Source organism: Solenopsis invicta, chromosome 9 (assembly GCF_016802725.1).
Source record: "Solenopsis invicta isolate M01_SB chromosome 9, UNIL_Sinv_3.0, whole genome shotgun sequence".
Lineage (NCBI taxonomy): Eukaryota > Metazoa > Arthropoda > Insecta > Hymenoptera > Formicidae > Solenopsis > Solenopsis invicta.
The window spans coordinates 16,447,224-16,471,564 of NC_052672.1; the positions used below are offsets into that span (position 1 = coordinate 16,447,224).

The window sequence follows — 24,341 nt, forward strand, 5'->3', positions numbered from 1 at the left end:
TTAGCTGTATTCTCTCGCGTTAGAATGATAATAGCCAGTATATTGATATTTCTCTTTTCTCCTCCGTTTCGTGCCAGGTAAAGGCAGTAATTTCTCGGTACCTTCCTTCGAAGACGTTCTTCGCAAGAAGTACGAAGCTTCGACGAAAAAGAAACGAATGGAAAATAAGACTACACCCTCTCGGGATGAATAGAACTGCCCGTGTAAGGTTTGCGCCGAGAAGGAATGCGATAACTTGAGCCTCGGCGGTGTTCTCTTTTTCGTCTGTCTCTCGTATTGCGACTAAGACAATACGCAGCATAGACCTCGTACGAGTCGTAGCGTACGATAGAGACTTTTCTTCGACTCAATTTATGTGTAATGGCGAAGGCACCAATCCTTTTACCGCGCAAGATCAATACCTTATTCATGGTATGCCCGCCTCGCGCGATAATCGAGCTGAATTCCACAGCGATCGAAGAGAAGAGTCACGTGCGAGCGCAAGAAAGATCCTTTTCTCTACAGTTTATCTCTTCGCATCGTAATATATTACTCGTATATATACCGCACACCGAAAAGATTTGCTAATTGGCGTTACACGATTGCGTCAATATTGATTTGTGGTGAGTAAATAACTGCTAGTATTAAGTCCGCGGTGTTTGCGGTCAATTCGAAGAATCCGTTTCAACTTGTTATCATTGTATTGTGTTTATATCACATCTTACAATTATCGTGTAATATAAAAGATACTTCGTCTAAATTGCTATAAAACATTTTATTTTCTAACTTTCTCAAATTTCGCAATATGCAAATTACACTGACGCTGTAAAAAGCAACTTGGATTCTTTTCTATGGCTGGAGAACCGGGAAGAAAACCAGCGATCATTCACCCACGCGCATAGAGCAACATGCTGGAGGCACATAACATGATCCCACGAATCGCGATAAGCATTGATGCAAGGACGAAATCGAAACAGGTGTTCGAAATGTTAAAGCCGATGTGAAAATACGAAATTTGTTTACGTGGGTTGAATCCGCATTTTTTTTCGGACATTGGCGTTGAACTTCTATGTTTGAGTTGTCTTTAAGATACCAGCACAATTTCGCTAGGATAAAATATGAAATTCTTAAAACATCTTTGTTTTTTAAGCAAAAAATTAAAACTGTTAATCAGTATACATTTTTATAACTTAACGAAATTTTGCAATATACTTTATAAACTTTAATAGCGTGTTTATTGAACGAGTAGGTGTGCATTAAATGCAGAAATTTGGCACGAACTTTAACAATGTCAGTTTTAGTGTTAAACGCACAAGTGATGCACAATGAAAAACGCTATAAGCTTATTGAATAAACCATAAACAAATGTGATTCACAATTAAATTGTGTTGTAACCACGCCTTAAATCTTTTCAACGCGAAGTTAATACAAGAAAGAGTAGCCATGCGTCATTATGCCCTGCAGAATTAATTAAGAAATGTTACTTAAAATTATAAATTGGTTTGCAATAAGAAAGCATGACGTAAAGCTCAATAGAATAATTAATAGAATAATAGAATGTGCATTGTTCGTTTGATTTTACCAAGAAAATGGTAATTAGTACAATAGATGGATGTGTTCTCTAGAAAAGTAGCCGCGTGCGTCAGTTTCGACGATTTTGCCGCTTCCGTACTTCTAAGAACATGGCGATGACTCGCGTCTCGCTGTTACGAAGGGATAGCATCATTCGAGTCATTCGATAATTATCGTGTTCCTGGGCGCAGGATACAATTTGACTGTGTTACAAATTTATTGATTCACGAGAGCTGCAAAATATAAGTAACATTGCCTGCGGCAAATGATACATTTTCTTCTTACGCCATTAGACGCAAGTACGCTACGCACGTACAACCTTAACACTCATTACATCATATATAATATATTATATACTTTACAGATATTATATCATATATTCTTAGATACTGAGATTTCTACACTTGCATGCAGCATTTATTCGCTGTGCTTATGAGATTAGTGCATTTTAAAGCCATTCGTACTTCACACCACTTTCAAACTTATAATAAGAATGCTTAAGCAAAATGTAATGGCCCGTTATTTAACGTACTTAGATTTTTTGTCCTACATGTAATCTGTCGCGTATAGGCTGCTGGGGAATTCCAGGAGAAAAAAAATAAGCGCATTTTTCGTCACGTAGTCGCAAGGCGCGCCGATTAATGGCACGAAAGCGATTCTCGACGCGACTCCACGCGTGGTACGGAAGTGTACGAAACGCCCGAGCGCTACGAGCAAGAGTCAGCTTCCTCCGCGTTTACATAAGGCCAGCGAATGATTAACATCAATCGCGGCCGCTAACGAATTAATTACGCTGCGTGATAGGCCGGCACCCATCTCGGCGCTGAAAATTACACTCGAACGTATAGCAAGGCCGAGCTTCACTCGCAGCTGCGGCAAAAACGTTCGACTGTTTGGATTACTAATGAGTCAATGCTGCGTCAATGATTTTATTATTTTATACCAATTAGTTGAGAAAAATTGACGAGTCTAACGCTACATGATAATATTTAATCGGTAAGGTCACGTGCGTGAATACGAGAAGATTACGGTTATTTAAATCAAACAATCGTCCATGTACGAACATTCGCAGATATTTACACAATTGATATTGATTGTTAAATAAATTGATATTATTGTTATTATTATTAAAATATTATTATTATAAGAAAATAATCGCGTTATTAAAGTTATTTTTTATTTTAGCATTATTTTCTACTTGAAATTTGTTAAAAATGACTTTAGCAGAATATTTACATAACGTTAAGCAAACATACAGGCTCTTTAACATATCTTAAACTCTTGCTATTTTCATTTGCATGACATTTTAATATGATATACGAAATATTGCGATGGACAATCTTTTACAAATAAAGGCATCTTGAAATTACGAGTATAATCGTAAAGCGATGTTCTTTATCGCTTAAAAACATATTTTACCAGGAAGTCTTGATCTTTATCGCCAAGAAATACATATCAAACATATTTTTGTGACATCATTGGTACGCAAACGTTCCCCCGTCGGTTAAGTGGTCGATTAATTGGCAATCGAATCCAGAAACGATGTGGTAAGGTCTTTTTCCCGATCACGGACCCTGAAGATAATTAAGTATCCTGGCACAACAACTACGTTTGGAAAGCGTTATACATACCGATGAGTCTGATTGACAGTGACATAGTTACGGGCAGCCTTGTATTTTAAGTCGCGAAAGAAGTGCGACGATTATGCGTGAACAGTAAACGCTGTTGCGTGTTTCTCACATTGCGTTATCAACTCGCCAAACTGTCCCATTTTTTATGCTATCATTAAACATGCAGCGCAGACATGTTTCAAAGAACGTGTAATAATTCGATCATGTGATCGAGAAGTGATTTCTGTCTGGAAATTTTTATATGCCATAATTTATAAATAAATTTATGTATTTATAAGCTATAAAAAAAGTAATGTAAGTAATAATTCGATCATGTGATTGAGTAGTGAAAACTTTTATATACTATGGCTTATAAACATATATAAACATATATAAATAAGGAATTCTTTTACTTGTGAGATAAAAGGCGAACTCCTCAATATGAATAATTTCAATATTTCGTTACTTGAGAAATTGGCAAAAGATTTAGCCAAGAACAACTAAATTCGTTATTTATTATAGGTATACAATACTTGACAAATTATTGTCGATAAGAAAAGTAAAATGTTATCCATCCAATTTCTCTACTCAAATGTACAATTAATAAGTATAATTTCAAAATTCTATAATTTTAAAATTATAATTACAAAAATTTAAGGAATAAACTTATGTTGATTGAGAAAGTTACTCAACAACTTTCCTTTTCTTTTAAAACATCTAGTAATATCGCAAATATTCTGTAGTATTGAGTAGTAATATCGCAAATATTATGTAGTTATGAGAGTAGCGAGAGAATTTTACAAACATTTACAAAATACTAAAAATAGTTGCCGGCTGATTTATGATTGTACAACACTTAAATTAATTTTAATAGTCGTTGCAGGATATCTTAAAAAATCGCTCATGAATAATAGACGCATCTGCCACGGATTGTGGTTGAACTATGTCAGCGAATAAATCAAGCTGATGATTTTTCAAGTTTGTCTCGTCTCTAGCAAATCGAAAATTTTGCGGCTCTTTCCAAAAGTCGCGATGGCATACCAATTGGCCGGGATCGCCAAGGGTCTTTCTCTTCTTCTTCTCCACCTTTTGGAAAGATATCATCGTCAAGGCAACAAATTGTAATTGATTCTTCGCTCTAAGCAAGATAATACCAATGCGAGCAACAAGGACGCAAGACAACAAAACGTTGCATAACTAACGCCGGTCACGCTTCACGGCGTGAAGCTCCACGTTTGCCCTCTCTTTGGCAGATCTCCGAGACTCTTCCTCGAGAACCATTTTTCCACGGTCATCAAGTTGATGTGCTAAATCGAAGGCTCAGTACGATATCGGAATTCGGGACATTTATAGTTCGACTTTTGGCATATCAGAGAGGATATTATCGGTTCGTCAATGTCAACTGGAAAAACATTGGAAAGTCACGTGCGTGATGTGGCTTCACATTTTAATTAGAAATTGAGTAAAATCAAATGCGCAACACGTCAATCAGACGATTATACGAAACGCCCGCTTCATCGTCGCCTCTTGCGAGATAAGCGTCCCTGTGGCATGCCGTTTAACTCACGTACGGACATTCGCCGGGCCAATCAAGGACTAATGGAAATTTTCAACGAGACTTTACGGAAGAAAGAACAAGTTCCTCTCTGCCCTCGAGAGTAACCGGACGAAGGCATTTTGTGAAATGTAGACACGGAAGCAATTCTCAATGACAAATTTCAAAATGTTTGTTGGAATATTGTCAAAATAATCAAATAAAATTAATTATATTTATTTTATAGCTTGACAATTGAATCGAAAATAATATATATATTTAAAAAAGAATAATTTTGATTATTTCATACAAATCTTGCTTTAATTGCTTTAATCTGAAAATTAAAAGCGATATCTGGATTTGTCTAATTTTGGTCAGATATTTTTTAGAAATTTTATTTTGATAAAACTATTACTCATGATGAATCATCTTAGTCCAATTATTTCAAAACTTTTATTAATTGTAATGCTACTATTAAGCAGTGTTTCCGCTTTATTTATTGGGGTAGATAATATCAAACAATTTAAAATAGAAAAAATACACAATTTGCAATTTTTATAATTATGTGAAAATTATTGCATATATTATCACGAAGGCACTTGTTTGTAAACAATGCTCCCATTACCACGTTAATGATAGCGAACGCGACGCCGACGTTTCGAATTGTTCTAATATGGTTGCCAAGTAGATAAAGACACCGCTTGTCAGCCATGACTAGCGCGATTAAAGCGCATCACGATGAGTCTTACTGTCCTGCGGCGCTTTTATTACTCACATCTATTAAATCATTAAAACCAATTCCTGAACGATATCCTGTTTTGCACATTTTAATTTCATCAAAAATACATGCAAATAATAAATCTATCTTTATTTTTAATGTACGTCACATAATTTCTGAAATTTTTTGATCGATTGTTTCGTTTTACTATATATAAATATTTCTTGCCGCTTTCTACAATATTCTTTCTTAATTAAAAGTTTTATCTATCGGATGAAAAGAGAAAACATTTTTTTTAATCACAATGATCCAAGAACACGTAAGTTCGCGGCAGTGCTAGAATCTGTGCGCATATTGAAGATGATGTCGATGGTGGAAGACACTGGGTCAGTTCTGGTTTCCCCAGACGGTTCAGCAGGCCGAACAACGCGAGGCGTCGTGAAAAGCGTACTCCGATGCGTGCTTATGCGCGAAAGGTCGACGAAAGACAGGTGAGGTGAGCGAAATGTATGTCACGCGATCGAAGTGCAGCGCGCAACGAAGTGCGAACCGTCGCCAACGCTCGCTCGTCTTCTCATTGTCATTCGGCGTGGTGCGAAGCGACCAGCGACGGATGCGAGAGGACGATGCGATAGAACTCGTTCATCGCGACGCATAAGCTGAAACGTGACTAATCGTTGTGCTCGTCTCGATGCGAATAAACCGCAGAAAGTGCTTCGCGGTTTTGATAAGACAAGCGCTGCGCGAGATAAACTCTGGCCTAGTTTTCTGCGGAATTAGAAGAGCGGTATGTAAAGGTAACGATGGAGACACATACTGACGTTGACGCGTCGAGAAAATAATTTGGGAGCTTGAAAAAGAAAATAAAAGCTGTTACTAAAAAAAATGTGTAAAGAAATGCGGGAGTGAAGGATGGTTAGATGAATGAATTAATATGATACGATAAAATAGATAATGATCCATGAAATCATAAATAAAGTACAAAAAATACTAAACATGGACGAAGTACACAAGCGTATCTTGCTTCAAAATAATCGCGATTACGGTCGAATATTTTGAAAAAAAGATAAATGAAACAATAAACAACAGCTGTACCGTAATACAAAAATAGTTATTTTTAACTCCAGGCGATATGGTCAGGTTATTTTAAATCGTCTCAAACACGAGCAATTTTACATGATTAAAATTTGTCAGTCATGATTCAGACTACTAAAAAATTTCATCGATCGTTTTAACCATCAGAGAATCATATATCAAAAGGATGTGATGTGAAGATTTCGACATTCCTTTCACTAAAATGTTATTTCCGTCCCTGAAGTCAAATAAAACAAGTTCTTATCGCTACTTCCTTACATCGAAATCGAGATTATTCATTCAAATATGAGCTTTTACAGAATATGTATTTCTAATTTTGTTAGTATAAAATTAAAACAAAATTAATACTCTACTTTTTTATTCTTTCTCTCTTTTTCCATTAAACTGGTTCTAATATTTTTTTGCAAAAAACTATTTTTCTTTTATTTTACAAAACATTTTTTAATAAATTTCCTAATTAATACAAAAGATAATTCAAAATTATTTACGGCGAGACTAAATAATATATATGCAACGTTTTTATGGCTACAGCTATGAATAATAAATTTTCTAATGGTGTCTGCACTAAAAACGTACAAAATTATATGCACGTAAAAAAAACGCTGACAGTTTTTCTTGTTTCATAATTAATTTTTTGTTTCTCTCTCTCTCTCTCTCTCTCTCTCTTTCTCTCTCTCTTATAACTAAATTTACTTTGCATAATTTACTGCATATGATAAATATAAATATATCAATGATTTTTAAAAATTATAAATTTCTTTCCCATTTTAATAATCATATCAACAATCTGTGTTTGTGCACCAAGAAAAAAAATTTACTAAAATTAAGAAAGGCGTTCACAGTCGTATACAAATACTTTACTAAAGTTAAGAGCAAATTTTTTTTAGCATATTTTTCAATTTTTGTAAATTGAATTTGATTTTAATGAACGGTGTTTGCATACGACTGTGAAGGCATTTTTTAAAATTTCACAAAATTTTTTTTTTGGTGTGGTAATTCCATTCAGCTGCATTTTCCTTGTTTTAGAACGACATTTTCAACACACGCGAGTCTTATTTCGCGTCCTACATAAAGTACGTGACGATTCATCATGATTGGCCTATCGTTCAGCGACACGCGCTTTTTCATTTCACAACGAACTGCTTGTAATTCTGCAAACATCTGCACAAATTTTGCCCGCCTTGCCAGGTCGGCCTTGCGCATCGTCTGCGTGCCCGTTTGAAGGCGACGTTGTTTTGCCAATGTATCGATCCGAAACCGATTTGTCGTCTGCCTCCTCGATAAATCTACGGAGGCAAACGTACGGCAATGCGTACGGCAACTCCACGGCGGCGGCGTGAAACCGTTCTTGCTTTCACGCGTGCGATTCGCCGCCATGGTTCTTCCGTTCATGCGCTGCGAGTATTTCGCGCGCGTGATCGGGGCAGCTGTAACCAGCGCGTATGCAGGCACTTGTTGCAACAAACGTCATGCCTGAGGCGATAATCGTGAAGCATGAAAAATACTTTAGGCCCTTGTTTCGCTTTTGTACATCGCTGACATGTGTCATATTCACGAAGTATTTCCTACATTCCGCATGGTCGTTCATTATGAAATTCTAAGCGGAACCACAGACAGAAATATTTCTTTCGCGTCTAATTACAAAGGTCATAAATATAACTGCCAAATAAGAAAGAAGCCGTTGCATAAGAATATTAGCAATAAGGGAAAGTGATGGAAAAAATATTTAGAGAGCATAAATCGACGATGGGCTTTATGCGTGTGTCGATTTAACCTTTGGAAGTATAATAGTTGAGCGTTTTGGCCCTTAGCCATAAACGTACGTGCACCAGCGTCTCTCCGCGGCAGTGCAGCAGAAATCTCTTCTAACGATCGCATCATTAACCTCGTAACAGATCTGCTCTACGTGTTAGAATTCGCCGGCGCGATCGTTATCAGCGTACTGGAAAATCAGGTAGTAAAGAGGGTTTTCTATTCCTGGATATTAACTATGTATTTATAGTGTGTTCCGGGGACTCTCCCGGGTATTTATAGATCGGCGATTGCGTGCCGATTCCTTTTGCCAGCAGCATCGATAGGCGGATAAGAAAGCTGGTATGGGTCACCGCGGAAGACTTGCAATGAGAAAAAGAAGAGCCACTTAGTGGCTCTTTTACTACGTCTAAAGAAACAAAACGTTGGCAATGTAGCATCTCAAGATTACTTCGTTTTGCACGACTAGCGTGGGCAGTAAATTATTTTTTTCGTGCAAACGGCGCTTATTGCACGCAGCAGCGAATCATCGTTCGCAATTTTTCAGAATCGAAATAACTCGGTCATGTACAGAGGGGATAGGGGAAAGGGGTAATCGAAGTCGAGAACTAGACGATTCTCTAAGAATTGCAGGGAAATATATGAGAGCTAGACATTCCTTTCTTTGTAGATCGTAACGACTAATCATAATTTGTTAGGAGAACCGACTTACAAGGTACGCGCTCTCGTTTGCACGCTACCGCGAAAGATTTTCTATTCCTGGACATTCCTGTGTATTTATAGACTAGCCGCTGTCGTCTTTCCTTTAACTACTGTGGTGTTGTGGTATAACGCACGCATAGGAAAGCGAGATCTTACGTGAAAGCCGTTAAGGCCGTTTCCACCGAGGCGTATGGAGAGAAACTAAGACTAGGGAGCATCCACCAATACCATAGTGTATAAAGGTCGTAGAAATGTCAACAAACGGGCTTGCACAAGGACACCGCGAATGGCAATAGGATGGTGCTATTAGAGATGCATTTTTGTGGCCACTGTAAAACGTGCGCGCGAAATTGCAATGTATCAATCTTTATACACCACTATATCATTTAAATTGACAAACGTTTTTAAAATACATATTTATTAGCTCTGTCGAATTAGCATACCGAAAAAAGTTGATTTGTATAATCGTATAATTTAAAAATCTATCGTTTTTGATTGGCTTTTATTTGTAACAATTATAACCTCATGGCGAATTTTGAGAAGAATGCTTTTTAGCCATATGTATTAAGTATCATTAGTATCATTAGTAATAAAAGTAATTTTGCATAAATTTCCTGCATTTGATTCAGCAATATTAATAAAGGAATAATTTAATTTGTAAGTTTGTTGACACACACGTTTCTCTACGAATTATTCATATAGTCGGCAGTAATTAATGTCATACGAATGACTTGGAACAATTAACACATTCGTTTTATGGTTATTGTCCAGACAAACAAAAGGAAAAGCTGCGTGTATCGCGTGTGTCATGTTCCTCATTTCTTTATTTTAAAGTAATATAACTTTTGTGTGTATGTGTATTTATACTTTTCTTCTTTCTTTCCATTTGTTATTTTAGCAAATACAATGAGACAGGTATTTTGCGTTTTACGTTTCAATTTGCAATTATTTAAAAAAATGATCATATACGTAGCGAGTAATTATTGACGTATCCATGTTATCGAAAGAATTCTATTTAATCAAGTGATTCTGTCTGCCGCTTCTTCGAAATTTTTTTTAGTAATTAATCATTGTATTCATATAGCTCGGATTACTTCCATTTAACATTGTATATTATCACATATTACTTTCATATCTACATCATATTCTTAAAAATTTCCACGTTGCATAACGTTTAATTTCATACGTAATTGTCGACACTGAATCGCATAGACGCTCTCGACAAGCATTGATGTCACCGATTACACCGATTTACGAGAAGGATTATATAACTGCTTAAAACGAATAAAAAAAAAAAAAAAGGAAAAACTTTGAAGTAATGAATTTCATCTACATGCTTAATCGAATGATGTGTTATCCAAATAAAAATAAAATATAAAGTTTTTTCAAAACATTCACTGTTATCACTAATGAAACATGTCGCGGAACGTGTTTAAAAATATTATGTGTCAAAAGAATAATCTAAACTTTATATATTTAATAATTATGAGTAAATACATAATTAGCGATAATATTTAATATCTGTTGCTGTCATTTTTATCATTTTAAGTGGCGTATGTCAGCAGAATACAATGTAAATCTAAAATCATTAATTAATTTTATTTATCGCATTCTCTTTAAATTAAATAAAAACACCTGCGAGAGAGATTTCACAATCCATGTGATCACACTTATTTGGAAGACGAGGCTTCAATGATACCACGCTGTACTCTGAACATACGATAGGTTTACATATGCATACGAGTGGCTCGATTAAACACGTGTCCGGCCGATGTTGTCATGTCAATCCCTCTAGCATAAACATTACCATTGTTATCCATTGCGTGGCAGATAAGCGACGCGCGGGCGTCGGCGCGTGTGGTAGTGCAATAATTTTCATTGGCGATATATTCTGGGCACAGTGATCGTGCGCGCCGTTACGTTTTAAAATCGACGTATCGGCGACCTTATTTCCTTAAAACGCGTGAGCAAGCATTGACCGAGCGCCATTTCTGTGCTAGCGGGTTTTACGTGATTCGCTGTTGTGATTCGAGCGACTCGCGTTTTCTGTACGACTAAAAAATTTGGGACACTTCCGATGTTTCGGTTTAGCTAAAGACGGGCAATGCTAATTCTTCGATGACTTTCAAAACACGATAATTAATTATAGGATTGCGTAGAGCATTCGTGATTAATATTTAAATGTTAATATACTTAACGGTTATCGTTCTATTTGTGGTACGATTTAAAGAATTCTTATTTTAGAAAAGATTCAAAATAGTTAAAATTTAAATATATAATCAATTTGATTACAGATGAGATTGTAAGAATCAATGGAAATTTACAAAGTTATTTTTAGCGCACAGCACATTAAAAATAAAGAAGAAACGAGTTTTGTATCTCACACTACAAATATTATTGAAGGAAATTTCTTCAAGTTGCTAAAATATCCAAAAGTTCCACATTGGAAAAGTTGGCAAAAGTTTGTAAACGTAAGAAAGAATAAAAGTATACATCGTGGTATTGTAAATAAAAAATTTGGTTAGTCTGACAACAATTAGATTTATTCTTGTTGTTTTTAATTAATGATAAAAAATTGAATACCCGGATTTAGCTCTAAATCAGCTGAAAAGAATAAAATAAGGAAAATTTTGATTTACAATAGTTTGTACAGTAAAAATAATAATATTTTGCTGTAAATTGAAGTAGATAACATTTAAGCGAATAAATGGCAAACTGAACTTTTGCATAAATATTTATTAGGTTTTTATGAGTACATATAAAAAAGATGTGATTTAATCCGTAATGCTACTTTTTCATCAGAATTGCAAATAAGTGCTACAAAATAATTTTGCATAAGAATCAAGAGCAAACAAAAAATTAAAAAACTTTTGAACCAATAAGAGAATTATCAAATTTAACAGAGATACTTAAACGTGATAATAGAACAATCTATATAAAATTTTTTAATTTTTTGTATTACTTTGAGATAGGTCACACATGTTCTTAAAATGATGTTAATCAACTGCTTATATACAAAGCCGGAAGAGTAAATGACATTTCTTATTTAAGAATGTTTGGCCTTTCGTTCATAGTGCAAGTTAAATCGAGAGCGTGGCACATTGAGTCGAAAGTTAAACGTTGCACAACGATCAGCCGGTCGTTGTAGCGCAATGTCTTCATCTTACTCGACAATAGTCTAGACCGTCTAATTTTGTGGATCATTTTGCACTGAAAATATGTGACGAAATCGTGATCCTCTGATACATTTCGATGTCCTTGGACAAATTCATATCACGAAACGTTTTGCAATAATCATTTTGCGTAATTGCGATGCTAACAGTCGATCGCATGCGTTCGGATTACAATTTAAAATACTATCATCATAATTTATGCAACTTGGCGAAAGTAAAAGTAGATCTTGCAATCTTTAGGGAGCGATTACAAATGATAAAAAATTTAGGAAAGCAAACCGCTTTTAGCAGCAAATAAAACATTAAGGTATTTCTAAGCTGAATCAATCATGAATAGATTATTGCCTAAAAACGAAATTAATGTATCTGCATTCGACAAACGACTGGAATCGAGAGATACGCGGAAAACTACTCTTGCCAAGGCGCTCCACGCGCCTGTTACCGGTCTCACCTATCAGCTGCCAGCGAGTTGACAGCTCCGATGCCTACGTCAAGCGCAGACCGCAAAAAAAACGCATACATTCAGTTAGCATATTGAAACGAGCTGAAGCTAGGCCTCGCTAAGAACTAAATGACGAGACTCACTTGATCAGAATTCTCCAGAAGCAGCCAAAACTGGAGCCGTTTGGCACTTCGCTTGCGTACGATATGGTCATCTCCTATTTGATTGCGCGCACGCAATCCTTCCTGAGTTGCTACCCTCTTCTTCTTTCTTCAACGCGATCTCTTCTTCTGTAGACAATCTGGTCCCCCGTACCGTATCGATGATGTTTCCGGTAAAGATGCTGCACACTCGCGCACATGCGGCGCGCGAGCCGCTGACGTTCTGTCCAGTGCTCAGATAATTTGATTTGAAGATAATTCGTAGATATCGGTATTTCGGCACTGAGATCTACCTAGTCGCTTGCGGTAAGTTTACCATCAGGAAGATCTAATACGCGAATGGTTAAAACCAGCTGACCAGGCAGATCGACTGTCTACTGACTGAGCTCCACTAAGGCCGGCGGGACCAACGGAGAATGGGGGCCCGGCTGTGCCACCTCCACCTGGGAGCCAGGGATGTGTTCATCACCTGCAGTACCCATTTCGCACTGAAGCTGCTGGTAACAAGTGTTTTGAATAGTGCTAAACTTAAACTGAATATTCTTGCAAAATATTTTGAAGACACTTTTGTTAATAGAATAATTTCGAAATAGCGAAGCATAACTTTGATAATCACGCAATCTTCGAATTTGCATTGAACGCAAGGACATTAGACATCGAGCATATACATGTAACTTCTTAAACTTTCTTTGGTGTTTGCGTTACTTCTCCAAATATTTATCTTTCTAATTTTTCAATTTTTGGAGGGGAATGCACAATGTAAGCATCTAAATTTAATAGTAATACGAGCATTCGAAAAGACGCAAAGAGAGATATTTGAAGTACCGCAGGAAAATCATATGAAATATCATGTAAGATCGACACTTTCTTTATCTTGAAGATTTCGTGATTGATAAATAAGAATAAAATGAAGACTGCATGGATAAACTATCGATTTAACCAGGAATCTTGAGTAATATTAAACACAATTTAGTAAGTAAGCAGTAAACATCAAGTGGCAATTCCATTTCTATGCTTGTACTCATCGAACAGCGCGCCGCCGATCGAATCAGATGCTGGTTTCAGATCAACCTTAGGTCACGTTTGCTGTTCAGAGTCAGCTAGGAATTTATGTAACTCTGTCGCAAACACCTGTGACATATGGTTTACGCGGAATTCCTCTTTCAAAATCAACGACACACCTGGCCTTTCAAGTGGATCTGCGGCGAGTAAAAGGGGAACGGTTCAAAGTGCCGCTCTCGCCTTCTCGACAATATTAATATCGCTAGGAATTTCCACGTTTCATTACACTTTGCGTGCGCTGGCTCTGACTCACCTTTTATCCAATAGGTCCTTTCCTTCATGTCGTCATCGACCGTATCGTTATCATTAACGCACCTAATTATAGTATATCTGACGATAAATCAGGATGTGCGACCATCTCATTACGTTATGCTTCGTCCGTCCGCGCGAGGATAGATCGAACTCTCTTACGGCCCTGCCGCCGTTCAAACGCAAGTGGATACAAGCATATTCGCAGATATCACGCACTTCTAAAACGCCATCTTGCGCATGGTTTTCATATCCTTCTCTCACCTTGCCGTGGCCTAGCCTGCGGCATAATCATGGCCTTCTGATACCATCCACCGGTCACCTTTCGCTCGTTTACGCGTCCAGAAAACGATGACGTGCGCTTTTCTATCGTTTTTTGGAGGTGCCAATAATATTTATGCAACGGGTAAAACCCGAAAATGTATAGCCGCATTTCACCGAAAGGTTTTACTCGGAAGTAATAAGAGATTCAAGTTGCGCAAACATAACGTAGTGTGTGCCAGATATGGTCAGATGTTATAAAATGGGTCATTGACGTCATAAACTCGGTTAGGCCCGATTTCAGAATTTCCTGATCGTTAGCGACAGGATATCGCTATTCCCGAGGACCATTCCATCGACTCAAATTATCATGGAATTCAAGGGGACATGATTCGAAAAATTCATTGGTTAGGTTCTGTCCCGATTTGCATAAATTAGCAATCGGAGCATTCGTGGTTGCCGCGTGTCCCCCTGCACGAGTCGGGAAAGGATTCGATTGTGCGGTAAATGGTTTTGCGGTGGCGATTGTAACGGGACGAAACGCGCGTTAGGACAAGCCACGTATAATTTATTACACTTGCATTTTTTTACAAGAAATTAAACACGTTCGTACGATCCCTTTTCACGAACCACTACTCAAGACCCGACTTTGATGTCCTTCTGCACCTTGTATACGACGTTCGCCGAAGCCTGGAACAGCTTTTTTTCCTGTTCGGTCATGTGCATTCGTATTATCTGAGTAATACCATTTTCGCCAATCGCACAAGGTAAGGACAGGAATATTTCATGGCACACATCGTGATGACCCTAGGAAAATAATCTTGATATAGAACGATATTACAATTCTGCGTACCAATGTAATTTTTTTTAATGTCAACTATTTATAACTTTTTAAATGTCTCAGATTAAGCTTAAGCAAAATCGCGCGAATTACCTTTCATTGCTGACAATATAACAGCAACAGCATAAATTTTGATGATAACGATTTTAAAATTGCCGGCATGTTACTGGCTACATAAAGTTGTGATTTTGTAAAGGTAACAATTTGTTAACAAATGCGGATTTAGTTGCTGCAATTCTGATAGCAGTACGATTGCGAGCAACGTGCCAGCAACAATACAGACAAGTTGTTGTCTGAGATATTTTTTTACTTTTGAAAATACACAAAAAATTTATAATGTTAAATGTTAATTCTACGATACTAAATATGATTCTTTTATCGTGAATAAAACATTTTCGAGATGATTGACAAACGCGATAACACGCATACTAATTTATACCTGCACTAGAGTAGAAACTGGTATAACAGTTTGTGTATTGCGTAATATGGCTATTATGATATCGGCTGCAGAAAGTCCAATGGCTGTATTTGAATATCCTTTTAGACATCGTACCATAGCACCTCTAAAGAAATATAAAAATATTATATTTCTATAAGTTACTAAAAAGAAGTGCTATAAAAATTTATAATAAAATAAAAATACTTGCTTAATTATATTTACAACTATAATTATTTCTTGATTACATCAGAACATAATTTAATTAAATTTAATATTGAATGCTATTAAATTGAATATTATTTTGTAGAATATAAATCCACATAAGTTTAATTTTCACGGGAGAAATTCAAGCTTTTAGAAGTATGCTATCAAATAAATGTACAAGTCAACTGATATTGATATAATATTTTCGCGTAAAGACTAATAATTTCTTTAGTTATTCAAAATTATTAAACTTACAACTTCACTACATGTTTTGATATTTCGTACCACTTTTCATCATCTGTCTCTAGACCGATATTCGGGATAATATCGCGGAACTGTACTCCCGCAACATTCACTCCGGACCAGAGCGGAACTAGGAAACATCGAATGATAAATCGGGCTTAATGCGTAACGTTGCCTTTCTCTCTATGTCAAATATAAAAGATCGATCAATATAGCTCACCCATACTGTCCCCATGTTCACCAATGATGTACGCTCCGACCGAACTCGGCGCTATTCCTAATCGATCAGCAATCATGTAGCGAAATCTTGCGCTATCCAAATGAGTTCCGCTGCCGATCACCTGATGGACCGGAAGTCCGCTTATTTTCCAAGTGATCCATGCTAAGATATCCACTATATAGAGAAATCGTGTTTATATTGCATAAAAAAAATTTCTCCTTCCCGATATAATTTATGCAATATGTTCAATGTTTCATAAGCTAACGACATACTTGGATGAAAAATAGACTAAATTAGAAGAAATTACTAGAATTACAATTATTTATTAAAATAATTATTCCTTTAATAATATTTAATCTAATTTTGAACAACTTTCGTAAATTAAAATGTGAATATCTTAATAATTATCCCTCTTTTTTTCTCTTTAAATAAAGATTAACAAAAAATTTAAATAATAATAAGTTTTTATTGTGTATTCAAGTAAAAAAAATTATTTTAGTTTTTTATTACTAATACATATTATTACATACTTCTATTGTATGTTAATTAATAAAATTGTTCATTAAATTAATTAATTTTAACCTGGATTACTGATGACGATAAATACCGCATTCGGACTGTAATTTACTAGAGGTGGTATTATGAGTTTCAATATTTCTGCATTTCTTTTCACCAAGTCAAGTCGAGTTTCACCCTTTATTGGTCGTACGCCCGCGCAAATAGCTACGACTTTCGAATTACTCGTCACACAAAAATCTACAAAAGAAATATTTTTGCTACTTTAAATGTAAGTAAGAAAATTGTTGCAAATGAGAAAATAATTAGATGTATATATATTCTTGTAAATTATAAAATTACTATTACGATCGCCAATTGGCATACAGCTAATTGTATATGAGCAAATAAATTCATGATTTTTGGAATTAATACATATTCAATGAGTCCATTACCTGTATCATACTCGATCTTTGGATCTCCTATGAATACAGAACTGTGACTATAATCCATTCCTTCACCTTCTAGCTTTTTTGGAAAGACATCTACCATTGCGATGTGCGAAGTGATTCGCTAATATTTAATAAAGCAATAATAAAAATTAATAAAATGTGACAAAGAATTTAAAATTCAATATTTCTATTCTTTATTCAAAACGCACGATGGACTATATATAATATCATTATCTCGAAATAATAATGGTATGATGTTTGTACATTTTTTAACTATTTTGTAGTATAATATACATTTATATAATATAATGCATATTTATAATACACAATTTTTATTTTTATTTAAAATAAATTAAGTTCAGTAAATAATCATAATTTAATTAAAAAGGATTTAAAAAAATAGGTCACCTGAAAAAGAAGTGAATTGGCGAGGGCAACGCCGACCATACCAGCACCGACAATAGTGACTTTATGGCAACAATCTCTAACTGGTTCTGACGTCTTACATAAGAGTTCTTCTCGTAAGCACGGTGAACTAAAATTCGAATAATTCGCTTTCCTCTAGTATTTCGACGAAATATTGCATCGTAATCATTTATAAATTTCTTAGAAGCTATACTTAAATTTATTAACCATTTCAAAAAAGCTTATGACAGTTTCTTCGATAAGTACTATTATTATATTACAAATTAATTATGAAAACAATTTAAATATAAATAAAAATTATAACACTCTACTCTATTTAAAATTACAAATTATCATGTAACAATAAAATTCTTACACGAAATTAACCATTCTTTGTATATCTGAACCAGAAGTTGCATCTTTCCCGAAACTTTTTCCTTTATTATTTCCAAAGATTTTTGTCAAAATTGTTGGCGGTAAAGTGTGAGTATATTGGTTCCTGACAAAGTTTCTTGTTAATGTCACGCGTACAAGATTTTTCAGACATATTGATAGCGATGAATTTGACAGTAGAAGTATAGAGCTTAAAACCATTGCTTCTGTCACTCATCGATTTTGTAAACGTCGCACAGTCGTTTTCACGCCTGTCACATTGCATGAAACCGTTTTTTTCTTTAAAAGAGAGAGTACACTGTAACTATAATCGGTCGACATAACATTCTTGGCATACGGCCATCACGTCAGTTCGCCAATTGTTAAACGCATCCATGGTTACTAAAGTTTATTATAATAGGCGTTCATAAAAACAGATACTTATATGAAAGGAAGTACAAAATTGGAAGTACAAAATTCATAAATAAAAATATATTTTATTATTTGCTTCTCTTTACTTTATTAATTATATATTAAAAATATTTGGTTATATATTAAAAGTAATTTTTGCACTATATTAATTACAGTTTAGATTAATAATATTAAAATTGTTTAATAAAATCACACATTTTTATTCACACACCAATATAAAATCAGCACAGTATACATTTGATATATTCAAAAATAATGACACAAATAGTATTATAATCGCAGAATATAATATCAAAATGAATTATAATGAGAGATATTTCTGTTACGGACAAAATAAATATAATAATAACAAAAATATCGCATGAGAAATATACTTTATATATTTCTAGTTTTTTCACATACATATACATTCACGAGCAATATATTGATTATATATAGTTGCAAATATTAAAAAAAATTATTTTACTAAACTTTTATAAAATTTGTGTATAATACTGCGTTTGAATCGAATACTATATTTAAAGACATATAAATTGTATATGGAATAGCATCGAAAGCACACACATATAAGCTCAAAAATAAAATAAATAAAGATAATATATTCCTAAAATTTGAGGCCTTCTTGCACAGTGTGCATCATCACTGAAGATTTGTGCAATGATGCAAGTTCATCATCTGTTAACTTCTGTTGAACGATGTGCGTGACGCCATCTTCACCCAGTGTGCAAGGTAGAGATAAGAACACTTCTTCGTTAATTCCATGATGACCCTTAAAAATTATTGAATATTATTTTCAAATGATTAAGTTTTTGGCACATCAAATATAAAAATAATTGATATACTTAAATAAAAAAATTAATATGTAATACCTAGGGAGAAATGATAAGCCGGACCGACATCAAATCGACATCATTTTGACGATTGAAATAAGATCAGATCTGTCGTCTACATCGATGTTAAAATATTCGAATTTTAATACGATGTTAATATCGACATCGAATTGTTATCGACTCGGCCTCAATTCTGTTATTTCTCGGGAGTCTTTTAGACTAAAAGGACGGAAAAATCATACCAGAAATTAAAACATTTTATTTAAAAATATATAATGTATACCTTCTTTTAAAAATATAACATATCCTATAATATTTAAATCTGTCTATAATACTTTAACATATTCCTAAAATCAAACCAGTAATATAATACTTTGCAAATTGTACATAATTTATAAATTATTAAAAATTATACAATTTTTGCATATGCGTGTGAATTTTAAACAAACGAGTGAAGTTTCACGATCTACATACTAAAAAAAAATAGAATATAGAATATTTTATGCAGATGATCTTATGTATGGAGGCTTTGCTTTCAAGATTGAGAATTTTTTTTTAAACTTACGTCATAATGTGAAGAGAATATTCCTCAGAGAAAATCACGTTGTGACTTTGTTTTTTGCTTGACTTTTATTTCTATCTTTTTTAAATCCGTTTAAAAAAACACTAACAACTTCGAAAATAACACTCATTTTCCTCAGAGGCAACTTTTAATTAATTTAGCTTTTTGTGCAACTTTTAAATTTTTTATTTAATTACAGAGGTTCATTAATTAAAGCTATTAAAAATTGTAAATGCTATCGACGTCTGATCGACTTCGATCTGATTGATATTTCTCGACTTGGAAAAGTTATCGACGTCGAATCAATGTCAATCCGACTTATCATTTCTCCCTGGGTAATTATTAATATATAACACATTAATTATATTTAAATATATAATAAAATTTTAATAGGTATGTACATAGTTAATGTACATTTTTATTTATTACTAAACTTTTATTACTAAAAAATATAAAATAATTAAAAATTGTATTAAAAGATAAGTATGAATTAAGGAGTTTATTGAAAAGAAAAAAACACACAAAATTTTAATTTTGTTTTGATAATCCCAAGATTAAAGTTATGTTTATTGCAGAATATGTAAAATATATTGTAAGTTCTGTAAGTAATGTAGTAGAAATCGATATTGTCGACTTACAGTAACCATAGTAGACACAGCATGTACTTGGTTGGAATTTCTTAGTATAGCTGACGCAAGTTGCGACACACTGAGACCTATAGCCCATGAGGTATAACCTTTTAGCTTGATTACTTCGTACGCGCTTTGTATCACTTGCTTGTGCAATTCATTCCAATGTTCCTTGTCCTTATCGGTACCCACGTGCTCGTTTAAATCACGTAAACGTACTCCGGCAACATTAACTCCGGACCATACAGGCACTATAAATAAAGAAATAAATATCTTGCATAATTATAATACACTAAAAATTTTTTGTTATATTTTATTAATATATACACGCATTTTTTTATAATGTAACCATTAAATTTTTTGCTAAGAAATGGCTAAAGAAAGCTATATTTTATTTTTTAACTTTTAGACTTTAATTTTTAAGGATATGATTACTAATTATATTTTTACTTTATCTTCTTCATTTGTTATAAAAATATTATAAAAATATTTTAAAAAAGGATGTTACGTACCACTGGTATCGCCATGTTCTCCAATAATCCAGCCGTGACAAGACGTAGGTGCGACATTGAGTTTTTGCGATAACAGAAAGCGGAAGCGGGCAGAATCCAAATTTGTACCGCTGCCAATAACTCTGTTCTTTGGCAAGCCGGAGAGTTTCCACGCCACATAAGTCAAAATGTCCACCGGGTTGGAAACAATGAGCAAGATCGTGTTCGGGCTATATTTGACTAACTGAGGTATAATGCCTTTGAAGATGTCGGTATTACGTTGAACCAGATTCAATCTAGTTTCCCCTTCGCGTTGACGAGCACCCGCTGTCACGATGCAGAGACTCGAGTTTGCAGTCACCGCGTAATCTGTGCTGGCGCTTACTTTTGCATTCTTCAGAAACGCACTGCCATGTTGCAAATCTAACATTTCTCCTTTTAGTTTGTCCGCCATCACATCGACCAATACTACGTCGCTGGAAACATGCTGCAATAATTTATCGAGTGACGTAATTTTGCATATCACGTGTCACTACGATTACGTAAATATAATGTATTATACATATATATACGATTCTTTAAGATGTAAAATTTTATTTTTTATGTTATTATTTGCAAAGAAGCTTTTGCTTTTGTTAGCCTCTGAGGAAAATGAGTGATTGGTCGATATAATGACGGACAAACAAAAATTTGCAAGAAGCACTTTTCATAGTAAGACTCAACTCATACATAAAATATTGTTTTACATTGCTGATAATAAAATCAACTTACGTCCGTTAAAATGCTAAACGCACAGGCCATTCCAACTTGACCGACACCGACCACTGTGATTTTATTTCTACCGGTTGATACCGGTTCTGTCACAGTACTTAAAAGTTGATCCTTCAGTGTTGCCATTTTCTGCAAATATTTATCAGAATAATTTTATGACGCATTAATATCATCACACCTATAAAATCTTAATTTACATTTTAACATATATGTTAACATTTACATTATTTTTTATTACATTTTTTTTTATTAATTACGTATAAAAAAACTAAATTGAAAATAGTAATAATTGATAAAAATTAGTACTAAACCACTGTATCACTGGTCACAGAAAATTTTTAATCTTTTTATCCGTCACCATTTAACAAAATTTCTTCTTTATAACAGTTGTTTTTTTTCGATTGTGATCGTTAACACGTGCTTATAAATCTCTTTAACATCAATTTCAGTTCACATCTACGTATTTTTTTTCAAAAACATTGTGTCGCGTGTCAGCAAATGATTCGAGCAACGCGAGTGTTAGACGTATCATGCAGTCTCTACTTGTTGCACCTGCATGAATGAAACGATTGGTGCATACAGTTGTTAGATGGCAGTACCGGTATAATCCGCGTACCGGTATAATCATGTGTAGCTTTCCTCGAAATATTACCGGCATTTTTCTTTTATCTGACAATGAGTGCAAACGTGTGAATTGTGAAGCGGAAAAACACATGGAGAATATGTTGAAGTTACGTTGAACTACCTACGCATCGGCACGCGGTCAAATCGTTAATCATAGTTCGTTAATGACGCTTAACCGACAAGATATAATCGACGAAAGACTTGTACAGCGTTCTGTATTATTAACTTACTATACTTCGTACAGGAAGTCAGAAAACGATAAATTGCAGTATACCGGTAACGGTACGTAGTGTAACAAGCGCGTGCTTTATCGGCATGCACATGTTTTATCGCAGATAAAACGAGGCATTGGTTGATATAGCGTGTAATGTAATCAAGTAACGGAAATACAACTAGAAACCTGGATTATATTATGTTAAAAAAAATTTCTAAATATTAACGAATTAGCGATTCTGGATAATTAAATCTAATAAATTTATTGAACTGTATGATGAATTAAAATGTAATTTTTCGCTAAACAATCTTAAATTTATTTATGTGTCACACGTAATTAAAGCTAATTACGAAATTTATTTTAAATATGTTTTTATTTAAGCGTTATTATTTTTTCATTAGCATACAATGAGACTAATTAAAAATAATTTTTAATAATATGATTAAGAGATTGTTTTCACTGACCTCAATGAGTATTCTTTCCACAATACTATTCTTCGACACTGTCGAACACAGACTGAACGCGTTACGACTGACTCACTGCTCCTCTAGTGGACTGACAGTTCAGGGATGTGGATTTGTGAAGGTGACCTTGCCCCCACTTTATACAGCTTTCACAAGTATAAAGACAATGACAAAATATATAAAATGACCATGAATAACTGTGCAATAAAGCTCTAAAAATCTTGTATAAATTTTTTTTTAATTCCAACGAAGAATCACGTGGATTCTGATTGAAATGTTGTATCAAATAAAGAATATTTCGAATCGCCTAGCGGTTTCGAAGAAGGAGACGTGACGTTGCGCACGCGTAAAATGGTGCAACTCACGTACGTGACGACGAGCCTCATCATCGATCCAGCTCGATGAGACTTTCTTCTCTTGAAGAATCTACCAGCTACCGCCAATCGTAAGGTACTAGGGAACGTTGAGAGTGGGGCAAAAGTATTTCTGGAAGCAATACCCAAGTCTTGACTCCCTCTGGTTTTATAACATTTTTTATAGCGATCAGCAAAGTTAAATTTGTCACGACAGTTTTGAAGTACATATAGAAAACACTAGCTTTTTTAACATTTTAGTAAAAATGAGCAATTTTAAAGCTTGCAACATTAATTAACATTAAAAATTAAAAAATTGCAATTTTATTTCCTGAATAATAAAAATGTTAATAAGTTTCAGCAGATATTTGAGATAAGTCTCCATTATTCTAATATTTATTAACTACTATAAACAACATTGAAAAACTACAATGTTAAAAAAAACAATTATATTTAATTTTTTTTTCTACTTAAAAGAAATCGATTTCAGTGTTGAACACTGTTATCGAAAAGCGACACATTTGGCAACAGTCTGTATAAAATGTTATCGTTATCTAAAATGATTAACGAGGAGATTAATACGAGTATTTAGGATGATTAAAATAGGAATACAGGTAAAGTTAGACTTTATCGTCGATATGTGATTTATATTAAATACACGACGATTTTTGCGTGAATACTGCGAGTGGAGATGAGTCAGATTGACACCAGTTGCATGCGCTCTGACGCAACCTTCCTCGTACGGCTGTAACGCTGCACGTGAGAGCGGTCATCGATCTATTTCGGGGTTTATAGAGCATATTCAAATGACTCTAATATGACGCACCCTTTTCCTCTTACATCCTGTACATTCTCTGTATCTCATACATATCTCTCTTTTGCTCTGCTCACAATTGTATCCGCTCCCCCACTTCGAAACGGTTGTAGCTATACTTAGCAGAGCGAGTAAAGGCACCTCTTTCATCCAATTTCATTACACAAAACGTTGTG

At 34.5% G+C, this 24,341-nt stretch overlaps 4 protein-coding genes across 6 annotated transcripts in view; 1 reads left to right on the forward strand and 3 right to left on the reverse strand.

Moving 5' to 3' along the window:
* LOC105201856 overlaps positions 1–12,791 on the reverse strand; it is a 48,997-nt gene extending 36,206 nt beyond the window's left edge. Inside the window, exon 1 of the mRNA XM_026133284.2 lies at positions 12,721–12,791. Within this exon, the coding sequence (XP_025989069.1) occupies positions 12,721–12,791 (71 nt within the window). The remainder of the gene's footprint in view (positions 1–12,720) is intronic.
* Positions 1–24,341, forward strand: part of LOC105201861 (midnolin homolog) — a 299,275-nt gene that overhangs the window by 90,437 nt on the left and 184,497 nt on the right. The gene's annotated exons all lie outside the window — the stretch shown is intronic.
* Positions 14,947–18,378, reverse strand: LOC105201857 (L-lactate dehydrogenase B chain). The gene is made up of 8 exons (XM_039453273.1): positions 18,340–18,378; positions 17,613–17,765; positions 17,208–17,325; positions 16,840–17,013; positions 16,258–16,431; positions 16,050–16,167; positions 15,591–15,714; positions 14,947–15,117 (listed from the first exon to the last, which is right to left on the reverse strand). The coding sequence occupies exons 1-8, from the start codon at positions 18,376–18,378 to the stop codon at positions 14,947–14,949; spliced, it is 1,071 nt and encodes a 356-aa protein (XP_039309207.1).
* LOC105201858 (L-lactate dehydrogenase) lies at positions 18,776–23,313 on the reverse strand. Of its 3 annotated transcripts, none has more exons than XM_011170119.3 (5): positions 22,999–23,313; positions 21,697–21,825; positions 20,947–21,412; positions 20,444–20,685; positions 18,776–19,182 (listed from the first exon to the last, which is right to left on the reverse strand). In XM_011170119.3, the coding sequence occupies exons 2-5, from the start codon at positions 21,820–21,822 to the stop codon at positions 19,018–19,020; spliced, it is 999 nt and encodes a 332-aa protein (XP_011168421.1). In that variant the 5' UTR covers positions 21,823–21,825; positions 22,999–23,313; the 3' UTR covers positions 18,776–19,017. The 3 variants fall into 3 exon arrangements, with proteins under 3 accessions (XP_011168421.1, XP_011168422.1, XP_039309251.1); XM_011170120.3 differs by lacking the exon at positions 22,999–23,313 and adding an exon at positions 22,008–22,235; XM_039453317.1 differs by lacking the exon at positions 22,999–23,313 and having other exon boundaries at positions 20,947–21,457; positions 21,697–21,827.